The sequence below is a fragment of the Berghia stephanieae genome, chromosome 8 (assembly GCF_034508935.2).
Source record: "Berghia stephanieae isolate SIO BIC M18660-M18661 chromosome 8, UCSD_Bste_1.3, whole genome shotgun sequence".
In the NCBI taxonomy this organism is placed as follows: Eukaryota; Metazoa; Mollusca; class Gastropoda; order Nudibranchia; family Aeolidiidae; genus Berghia; species Berghia stephanieae.
In genome coordinates this window covers 38,925,642-38,937,863 of record NC_088367.1, presented here as the reverse complement: position 1 = coordinate 38,937,863, position 12,222 = coordinate 38,925,642, and the positions used below count along the sequence as shown (strand labels likewise).

Below are 12,222 nucleotides of genomic sequence, written 5' to 3'. Positions count from 1 at the left end.
GAACAGGGATCATTAGTCGTCATGTAATTGTACTTTGTTTTTGTTGACATATTTAGTTTCGAGACCTTTGCCATCACCGATGTCCGTATCAGTTCCATGCTATGCATAATCATCCGTCTTTTTAGTTGTTGTTGTTGTTGTTGTGGTAGTAGTAGTAGTAGTAGTAGTAGTAGTAGTAGTAGTAGTAGTAGTAGTAGTAGTAGTAGTAGTAGTAGTAGTAAAAGTATTATCTTCATGATCATGAACAGGATCATTAGTCGTCATAGTAATTGTATTGTTGTTGTTGACATATTAGTTCGAGACCTTTGCCATCACGATGTCCGTTATCAGTTCCATGCTATGCCATAATCCATCCATCTTTTTAATTCAGAAAAGTGAGTGGAGCAGGCACTTATGTTGGTAACAACAAGATATGAAGTGAGTAGAAAAGTGCCAGAAGACAATAGAGAATAAAAAAATTTTTTCGCGGCGGTGGTGGGGTTTGAACCTGCGACCTTATTGGTACGACAACTCCGCCTGGCAGGTGAGAGCGTGGCTCTACCGTGTGAGCTATCCACGAACACAAAACTATTCGTTTCAAACCCAAAGTCATTTCTAGATCCCTCTCTCACCCACTTCTTGAGACCGCCGATTCGTTCACCACCATCGCGAAGTAATTTTGACCAGCAGTTAAGCTTAATAGCCAATATTCTCATCACAAACATATAACATAGAAACGATTGAGACATTGAGTATGCTCCGGTGTATGGGGTGAATTTTTAATTCAGAAAAGTGAGTGGAGCAGGCACTTATGTTGGTAACAACAAGATATGAAGTGAGTAGAAAAGTGCCAGAAGACAATAGAGAATAAAAAATTTTTTTCCGCGGCGGTGGTGGGGTTTGAACCTGCGATCTTATTGGTACGACAACTCCGCCTGGCAGGTGAGAGCGTGGCTCTACCGTGTGAGCTATCCACGAACACAAAAATATTCGTTTCAAACCCAAAGTCATTTCTAGATCCCTCTCTCACCCACTTCTTGAGACCTCCGATTCGTTCACCACCATCGCGAAGTAATTTTGACCAGCAGTTAAGCTTAATAGCCAATATTCTCATCACAAACATATAACATAGAAACGATTGAGACATTGAGTATGCTCCGGTGTATGGGGTGAATTTTTAATTCAGAAAAGTGAGTGGAGCAGGCACTTATGTTGGTAACAACAAGATATGAAGTGAGTAGAAAAGTGCCAGAAGACAATAGAGAATAAAAATTTTTATTGTCAGGAACGCTAGCAACAACTCCTAGGGAATGGGGCCCGATAATGGCAGCGATCCAGCCCCCAGATGTCCGGAGGGAGACGATTACGGGAAACTGGCTGAGTAAGATCAAAGAGAGAGGGAACGGGGATACCCCTCTGATGCGCATAATGGACGGTGCCCCCGTTTCGAGCCGAAATAAATCCCGGCAACCTTTGTACGCAGAATCCCGGACTACGTCTAGAGCTGCACATACGAGATGGAAGTCGGTTTGGACGAATTCAATCCCTCGTGGGGGCGGGGACGTACACTCCTCTAAGCTTGGTGAGAAGTTGCCAGGCTTTGATACCAGTAAGAGGAAACATTGGGTGGCTGCGAATCGGCTTCGGTCGAGGAGCTGCCTAACGACAAGTGCGCTTCATCGGTGGGGTCTTTCTACCTGTCCAATATGTACCCGCTGTGGGCAAGAACCTGAGACGGCAGAGCATCTAGTCGAACGGTGTGCTGTGACGATGCTACCGGGCGGGTTCGCGACGGTGCACGAGTGCGGACCGGACTTTGCTGATTGGGTCGTCATAACATAGTAGTGTGAGAACCATAAGAGGCTGCTGCCTTCAGAACGAATGGTCCTGGCTTTGAGACCCCTCTTTCCCCCCCCCCCCCCAAACACACACAATATAACCTGAGACTTGTTGTCTGCTGAATTAAAAGGCACTAAGCTAAGAGATTTCCGATAGATTCCTACGAAAGCGTTTAGCCTTTAGCCGCTTAGGATTTCTACTTAAAATAAATTATGGTATACACGAGTTGGCGGGGTTTTTCAAGGCATTGTATAAAGAAATGAAGTGAGCAGGAAAGTGCCAGAAGGCATATATATATATATATATATATATATATTATATATATATATATATATATATATATATATATATATGCAACTGTTGTGTGTGTCTGTTTTGCTCGGTATGTGTTTATCGTATAACAAGTATATATAATTGTAAAGCGCTTTGGCATTTAGGGCTATAGACGAACACTTTATTGTTGTTATTAGATATTATTATTCTTTTTAGTGTTTTATATATATATATATATATATATATATATATATATATATATATATATATATATATATATATATATATATGTCAACACTAATATCTTTATAGCCTATCCAAAACCGCCGTTTCGACACTCGCTGCGTCTCTTCATTTGGTTGATCTTCCTGTGATCATTTAAGTGTTTATTTTTACTCACTTTATAATGTTCTAAATTGTTAATTAATTGAGCACTGTCAGAACAACCGGACGCCCATCAATAGTAATTATAAAATGCATACTTCTCATTAATTATTGTTGTTGTTTTTTTCATTTCACAGATTGAAACGAATTATAAATTGAAACATTCCGAACAAGGGGAAAGAAACCACCGTCATACAACTGAAATTTGCAACAAGACAACAATCAAATTAAGAAAAACAAAACAAAAAAAAAGTGCCCAATATTTTTTTTTCTTCAAAAATTCAAAATCACCAAGTGTTCAAGAGGACGGAACGAAATAAGAAAAAGGTAATGTGGAAGAAACTGGCCAAGACCTGCGACAAGAATCCGACTGTAACTTCGTCTGTGAATTACAATTATATCTAAAAGTTGACACTTATCAGATTTGAGTTGGTAGGATTCACACTGACCCCACCCACCCACCCACCCACCGTCGTCCGTTGTTCATCGTTGCTGTGGTCATCATCATCGTCGTTGAGTTTAGTGCCAGTCCACCACCCAATATCAACCCAATATCAACCCAATATCAACCCAATATCAACCCGATATCGTCTAAAAAGTCGACCATGCACGTCCCAGCAGTTTCTCTCCTATTGATGTTCGTTGTCTTCCACAGTCCAAGTGGTGAGTACAGATTTAATAATGATAATAATAATAATAATAATAATAATAATAATAATAATAATAATAATAATAATAATAATAATAATAATAATAATGATAATAATAATAATAATAATAATAATAATGATAATGACAATAACAGATCTTTATTGTCCTTTAAAAAGTGGCAATTTGTCATTTGGTTACACATTTATAACAATACAATGTATTGACTTTGTATCTAGACTTTTTATTTGATATAATGTGACTCAGTACGTCAACCTGATATTATGTCGGAAATGACAATAGAAAATATAATAAACAAAAACAGAAAACGTGGACGTTTCGGGTTTCCCCGTTATCAACAAACGATGATGAATGAAACATCACATCAATGGCGTTGTATAGGTTGTTCCAACATTGTTTTGGTTATTCTTTTTAAAGAATTGAGCTTTTATACAGCGCAATATCCACTAAACGTGCTCAAAGCGCTTTACAAGGGGTCCCTGGTCAACAGCAACATTTAACATTTATGACATGACTGACACCTGTTAGGCGGCATTCAGATCCGAAGCGAGTGTCATATCACAAGACCACAAAGTCGCACAATTCAATGTTTATTCACCTTAACAACGCCATTCTCACATCTCCCATTCGTCTGTAGCAATTCACTCCTCGTGTTTTGTTGATAAAGGGGAAATGCGAAAAATCCAAATTGTATGCTTTCGTTCATTAAATTGAAGTTTCTATTCAATGTTAATTTTTTTTTCTCCGAGCTTCAAGCAGCATCATTTTCATTTTTGTCAGAAATGACGTGAACGTTTATACAGGGTCTGAAAATCCAAAACTGTTATGGGCTCATTGTTGTGCAAGAAATGCTCTAAAAACCAACTCGGACTATTATCATCCACTACAACAATATCAAAACAGGCCCATAATAGCATTGGGTTATCAGACCTGGAAATATGTGCACACACGTCGGAACTAACCAGATGAGGGGGAAAAGAGTTTACAATTAAAGTGATAAGAATTAGAGAAAATATTATTTAAATTGAGCTTTTATCTAGAGCAATATCCACTCAATGGCCATCAGCAACATTTAACTTTTAGAACGGCACATGACGCCTGTTAGGCGATATTTCAATTTGTTTCGGACAGAGACAATGCTGTTAACGACCGGGTACCCATTTTCCACCTAAGTACGGTGAGAGAATATGAGTAAAGAGCCTTCTTCAAGGACTCAACTATGCGCCGAGCCAGGCTCGAACACAGGACCTTCCGATGCGAAAGCGAGTGTCATACTACTAGGCCACATAGAAAATATGTTACTTGACGTAGGAGAAACAAAACGTTCTCCCGTCATGAAGACACCGATATTAACTCTAATGTTGTAACTTACTTACGGCCCATTATGCCTGTTCTGTCGTACTCTGGAAAAAACTCATATTTAAACATTTGGCCAGAAAACTCGTCCTTCAAATATCGATCGATTTAAATGACTCTCTTCTTGGCAAAAATCTCTCGAAGCCCCGGGTTGGAGAGATTTTTGCCAAGATGAGAGTCATTTAAATCGATCGATATTTGTAGGACGAGTTTTCTGGCCAATTTTCTTTAAATATGTGTTTTTCCAGAGTACGACAGTGTTGGCATGTAGGGAAACAACAAAGGATCTTCATCTTCCTCTGTCCGTGGGCATCATCTTCAACGAACTCCATGGGCTTGATTTAACATTGTTGTAATGGGCAATTATACTATGCGTCGGTTTGGGAGTATTTTCATTACAGCAATGAGCCCATAACAATTTGGGTTATCAGACCTGCAAATAAGTACACGTCGGTTAAATCCCATTTCAAATATCAATAATGGTGATGGGGACAGCTGTGGGGTGGTTTTAGACGAGTCTTCTTCTTCTTCTTCTTCTTCTTCTTCTTCTTCTTCTTCTTCTTCTTCTTCTTCTTCTTCTTCTTCTTCTTCTTCTTCTCCTCCTCCTCCTCCTCCTCCTCCTCCTACTACTACTACTACCACTACTACTACTACTACTACTACTACTACTACTACTACTACTACTACTACTACTACTACTACTACTACTACTACTACTACAACTTCTTCTTCTCCTTCTTCTTCTTCTACTTCTCCTTCTCCTCCTCATCCTCCTCCACCACCTCCTCCTCCTCCTCCTCCTCCTCCTCTTCCCCGAGGTAAAAAAAATCAAGACTACTAAATCACACAATTCTGTTTCTAGTTCTTCCTTTGTTATGCACTTAAGTTACAACCGGAACTAGAACAACAAAACCCTTTCCTCTTTCGAAATTTCCTGCAAGGTGTATTCTGCCCTGTTATCCTCAATTTCCTGACAGTTGGGGAGAAAAAAAACAAACAGAATCCAGACAAAAATGATATTGTTGTTCCATTGTACCAAGAACTAAAAGACAAAAGGAAAGAATTTAATAAAAGAAATATCTAGCACGCAAGAAAAAGTATGGAAATGGAAGAAGATTTTCAATTACAAACATACAGACACACAGCCACGCACATGCAGTCTTAAAGATTCACAAATACACACAAAACAGCGGACAAGATAGTGGATTGGATATAAACATACATATAAACACACACACACACACACACACACACATATATATATATATATATATATATATATATATATATGAGTGTTGGTGGGTACTTGTATTTACAAGAGTGCTGGATAATATTAATTAGAGCATTTAAAATAAAATATATACGAACACTCACATTGTATTATGTCAGGACGGTCGTTTCAATGTCGGTAACCGAGGGCATGCTGGGTCCTGGGTTCAATCCTCGCTCGGCGATAATTGAGTCTTTGGAAAAGGCTCTTTACTCACTTTCTAGCACGGTAGTTAGGTGTACAATTAGTACCTGATCGTCAACAGCGTTGTTTCTGTCTGAAAAAATTTGGAATATCGCCAAACAGACGTCATGTCTCGTTCGATATATTACGTGTTGCTGTTGGCCAGGTATTCATTTTACACCTGAGTTTACGGTGAGAGAATTAATAAATGAGTAAAGAGCTTTTTCCAAGGACTCAACTATGCGCCGAGCGAGGTCTGAGCCCAGGACCTTCCGATCCGAAAAAGACCACAAGACCACATTGCCTGGAATTTCCCGGTGCTTTGGAGATTAAAAGACGATTTTCTCATCGGGATAAATAAAGGGAATTTATACAAGACACAACTGCCATAAAATACTTTCATTTTCAAAACACAACAAAAACTATGGCGGAGTTACAATTGCAGCCAAGCGGAAGTCTGTGTCGCAAAGCAGTTATTTATTTGACATCTCTGATTTCCTTCGTTGATAGCGACTATTTTATACTTTCGGACTTGGAAAAAACACATTTTGTAAAAAAAAAACAATTGGCCAGGGAACTCAGCCTTCAAATATCGATCCATCAAAATGAACCTCAAATTTTTCAAACACTATCAAACCTAGGACTTCCCTGACGAGTTCCTAGAGAGTTTTTGAGAAGATAAGGGTCATTTAAATCGATCGATGTTCAAAGAGTTTTGTGGCTAAAATTGTTTAAATCTGCTATTTCGGAGTTGGGCAGTATAGAGGTTTAACTCACTCAATCCTAGAAATTTTTGTTGCTTTTCAAAATTGGAGGGAAAATGTATTTAAAATGAGCAGATATTCAACTACCTTTAACATGTAAAAATTAAGAATATTAGGTTTGATATTACGCCTATAATTTGTCTCCGAAAATGTAATAAATAGGCATGGGGTTACCCTGGGTATATTACGGATGTAGTCGGTGTTAGGGTTGAGTAAGTTAATCTTTGTAGGTTTAACAGCATACTCAAAGATTTCTCTTAAGACGAGGCTGTACATAAAGTTATTATTGATATTTTGCATTTAATTATTTTACTCACAACATTATTTATTTGCCCGTCGGATGAAAAATGCCGACACATAAACTATGTGTTATTTTTAGCGTTTATTGAGGCTATGCGTTTTGGTATAATACTCACAACAAGAGCTACGTGACGTCATCTTAATTTATTCTACTGTTAGTAAACATCCAGCTATGTTTGTCCGAGCAGGTTTGAGGGTGTGTCACACATCCTGTGATATCATTTGATTGGTTTAATCTGATTTTGTGTGGCTATGTGGTCTTGTGGTATGATACTCGCTTTCGGATCGGAAGGTCTAGGGTTCGAGCCTCGTTCTACGCATAGTTGAGTCCTTGGACAAGGCTTTTTACTCACATTCTCTCACCGTACTCAAGTGTAAAATGAGTACCTGGCCGTCAACAGCGTTGTCTCTGTGGAAAAAAAATAATTGTAATATCGTCTTATTCTATATATTACGTGTTGCTATTGGTCAGGGACTCTTTGTAAAGCGCGTTGAGCACGTTTAATGGATTTTGCGCTATATAAAAGATCAATTTTTAAAAAATCTATTGGTCAATGGAAAGCACAAGTCATGACGTCACACCTTCCACTCGTTCGATTCAAAACTCATTGGAAGTGTGCAACCAGTCCTCAGGAGGACTAACAGGTTACATATTCAGAAAAAAGAGTGGAGCAGGCACTTATGTTGATAATAACAAGAAATGAAGTGAGTAGGAACATACCAGAATACAATAGAAAATACCAATTTCACGGCGGCGATGGTGGCTCGACAACTCCACCTGGCCGGGGAGATCGTGACTTTACCGTATGAACTATCCACGATGGTCAACGTACCAGTAAGGTCCCGGGTTCGAGCCCCCACCGCCGCCGCGAAGTTTTTTTTCCCTGTTGTCATCTGGCACTTTCCTACTCACTTCATGTTTTGTTATAGATAGTTCGAAGATGACGCCACTCATGTCTTTGTTATTGTTTTTTGCCATCCGCGTTTATGAGTAATGCTCACTGAACTGTATTAACCTTGCTATAAACGGTCATGGATACACACAGTTTTGTGTGTTGGTCCCTTATACTTCCGGATGGCAATGTTATGAGCTTCTTAACCAAGCGCATACTATCTATAGGTTACATATTGAATCATAAGGTGGCATAATTATTTTAGTATTGGGAAATTCCTATGATTACGGGGCATAAAAGAGCGAGGATGTATGATCAGTATTGACGACCAGCATTAATTTAGGTAGAAAACAAGATGCCATCACTCTGAAATCAGAAAATCAGTTATACTATGTAAAGGTATCCAGTACTCCGCATAACTGGGTTTACTTTTTAAATGAGACTAAAACCAGTATTTTGGCGTCACACTGCTGTCGTTCCCATTTGATCTGGCGGACATATCTTTGTATTTTACTTAAATGCATACCATTATCTATTGATGCTATCCGTTTAGGTAAAATACTCACAACATCCGCCAGCCAAATCAAACACAATAGCACACAACCCTGTATGTGACCTTTAACGTTTTTATAGATAGAACGAAGTTAACGTTACTCCGGTCTTTGTTATTGATTTTTGCCATCCACGTTTATGATTAATTCCCACTAAACTGTATTATCCAGACTATAAAAGTTCATGGATACACAGAGTTTTGTGTGTTGGTTCGTTATAATTCTGGATGGCTTCTTAGCCAAGCGCATACTATCTATAATCTGATATAATTAAGTGTGAACTAAATCATTAACAGGATATCTAAAAATTATAAAAATGAGCTGAATGACGTCAACTTCGTTCCTTCTATAAACGACTAACTGGCGAGGCGTTTCAGAAAATAGAACTGAAAGCGCAAACTGATATCTACATCTCTGAGCACTGCTCACACATTCTCATTACCCCCAACCCCACCCCGCGCTCCCTCACTCACCTCCTCACCCTGCGTAATCCTGCCGTTTCATCGTCCCATTCACATCCCACGCATTCGTAACACACAATACTATTATTTTGTAGGCAGGACGTGAATTTTGTAACATCCGGTTGAAAGATTGATTGAGTTCTGGCTGATGCACCGAATCATTAAAATGATTTGGATTGTTTTAATTGGTTCTCGCTGGGGTGTTTGTGTCATCCCTTGTACAGGATGTGACTTCACAATGTCATAGCCATGTTCTCGTCGTTGGCACGTCCTCAATGCTTTCTCTCACCCCAACCTATCTATCTATCTATCTATCTATCTACTATCTATACATCTATCTATCTATCTATCTATCTATCTATCTATCTATCTATCTATCTATCTATCTATCTATCTATACATCTATCTATCTATCTATCTATCTATCTATCTATATCACTATCATCTATCTACTATACATCTATCTATCTATACATCTATCTATCTATCTATCTATCTATCTATCTATCTATCTATCTATCTATCTATCTATCTATCTATCTATACATCTATCTATCTATCTATACATCTATCTATCTATCTATCTATCTATCTATCTATCTATCTATTATACATCTATCTATCTATCTATCTATCTATTATCTATCTATCTATCTATCTATACAATCTATCTATCTATCTTTCTATATCATCAATCAATCAATCATCTATCTATCTATCTATCTATCTATCTATCTATCTATCTATCTATCTATCTATCTATTTATCTATCTATCTATCTATCTATACATCTATCTATCCATCTATCTATCTATCTATCTATCTATCTATCTATCTATCTATCAAACAATCTATCTTTCTATCTATCTATCTATCTATCTATCTATCTATCTATCAATATATCTATCCATCAGTCCATCCATCCATCCATCTATCTATCTATCTATCTATCTATCTATCTACCGACCTCTCTATCAATCAATCAATCAATCAATCAATCAATCTATCCATCTATCTATATATCTATCTATCAATCAGTCTATCGCGAAGTCCCATATTTGAGAGTATTTGCTAAGATGAGTATTGTTTAACTCACTCAACCCTAACGCCGACTATATCCGTAGCATGCCCGAGGTTACTTTTACCCCATGCCTATTTATTACATTTTTCTGAGACAAAGTATAGACGTCGTATAAAAGCTAATGTTTTTAATGTTTACATGCTCTTGGCAGTTGAATAAAATTATCTATGATGTACAAGCTCATTTTAGTACATTTTGTTCCAATTTTGAAAAGTAGCAAAAATCTCTAGGATTGAGTGAGTTAAATCAATCGATATTTGAATAATGAGTTTTCTGGGCATACGAGTTTTTTTTCCATAGTGCGGCAGTTAACGGGCTAAAGATCCCGAGTCTACATCAAATTCTGAAGCATCTCAGTTCCTTTTTTATGGTCAACCCATTAAGTGGTAAACGGTTAAAGTGGAATTTGAATATATAGAAAACACCATCGATCTTCCCGCCTCAATTAAAAGAAAATTCAATGTTTGGGGTTTTTCTCTTTACTTTGTTATTCACTGTGTGTTTCTTGAGCGTCTCTTTATTTATAGCAAACGTTATGAAGATCTTTTTAATTACCCATGTAAATATATTGAAGATGTTTTGTAGATCCGTCCATTAGTGACATAGAATTTTGATGACCGTTTATTTATCACGCTCTGTGGTTGTATCAATATGTGACCGACTCACCCTCTCAAAATGGTATTATCTACTTCGATATTAACATGGTTTGGAAACTCAATTTATTGATGCTATAGAGCGTTTTATAAAAAAACATCCCTAAAAAGCTAGAGAATTTATATAGCGCAATATCCACTAAACGTACTCAAAACGCTTTACAATGGGTCCCCGGACAACAGCAACACTTAACATGTAGGACGGAATATGACGCCTGTTAGGCAATATTACAATTTTTTTTCGGAAAGACAAAACGCTGTTAACGGCCAGGCACGCATTTTATACCTGAGTACGCTGAGAGAAAGTGAGTAAAGAGTCTTTTCCAGGGACTCAACTATGTTGAGCGAGGCTCGAACCCAGGACCTTCCGATCCGAATGCGAGCGTCATACCACAAGACCACATAGCCGCAAAATTGGTAAAAATCTACTGATTAATTGTGTGAGTTAGTGCGATTGTTCAGACATTTTACTACAACGCGAACTATCAATATAATTTAGCGACTTGAGAGAACCTCTTTCAGCTAATTGGTGTCACAATAAGGAACAAAAGTATGGTGCCAAGAAACTCATTAGCATTATAAAATCACTCTTTTGAAGGACTGAATGACATCTTACCTTCCAGTCTAAGCTGGTCCTCAAAAATGAAAATCATCCATCCTCGCTCTTTTACGTCCTGCAATCCTAAGAAGCCACATTCTGCTACTAAAATACTCGTAGTTATGCCACCTTATGATTCAATATGTAACCAATCATTATTGGTATAGATAGTTCGACAATGACGTCACTCAGGTCTTTGTTATTGTTTTTTGCCATCCACGTTTATGAGTAATGCTCACTGAACTGTATTAACCTGACTATAAACGTTTATGGATACACACAGTTTTGTGTCTTGGTCCGTTATACTTCCGGATGGCAATGTTATGAGCTTCTTAGCCAAGCGCATACTATCTATACCGAAGGACCGGTCACATACACACTTCCAATGATTTTGGAACCGGAAGAGTTGGAAGTATGACGTCACGACTTTTCTGCCCAATTGAAATTTGAATTAATGTTTGATAAGCTAGGCTGAATGCAGGTTTTCTTCACACTAGCATTGCCAACATTTTGGAGAAGAGAACGGCTCCTTCGCGATTCGAAACCGGTCCATTGGCTTGTGGGTTAAATGGTCTACTTACTGAATCATTGGCAACCTCCACCCAAAAAGTGAGCGAGGTCCCAGGTTTGAGATTTTGAAGAACACGTTTTCCGGCCGAACTTTTAAATACGTGTTTTCTCCAGAATTAACTGATTAAATCGATTCTGTTACAAAACAATCAGTAAAATTTGTAGCATTTTAATCAACATGGCATATTGAATTCGTATAGAGCTTAGGGAAGGTTAACAATTGGTTTCCGTTCTCTCGTCACGGAGAGTTAAATTAAATAGCGGTAATCACAGTGTTCCCTCCTCCTTGCGTAGGTCAAAATGTACTGCAATCAATTCGCCAAGATAGAGGACATTGACGTCACGAGATATGACCACATTGTCAATATTTTGCATTGATTCATTTTCTTTTTGTAAAC

At 37.9% G+C, this 12,222-nt stretch overlaps 1 protein-coding gene across 2 annotated transcripts in view; it reads left to right on the top strand.

Moving 5' to 3' along the window:
- LOC144978645 (myomodulin neuropeptides 1-like) overlaps positions 1–12,222 on the top strand; it is a 132,247-nt gene that overhangs the window by 40,874 nt on the left and 79,151 nt on the right. Inside the window, exon 2 of one of the 2 annotated variants that reach the window (XM_078924958.1) lies at positions 2,613–3,138. The exons of the other annotated variant lie outside the window; for it this stretch is intronic. Within the exon in view, the coding sequence (XP_078781084.1) occupies positions 3,081–3,138 (58 nt within the window). The 5' untranslated portion in view covers positions 2,613–3,080. The remainder of the gene's footprint in view (positions 1–2,612; positions 3,139–12,222) is intronic. 2 annotated transcript variants of the gene reach the window in all.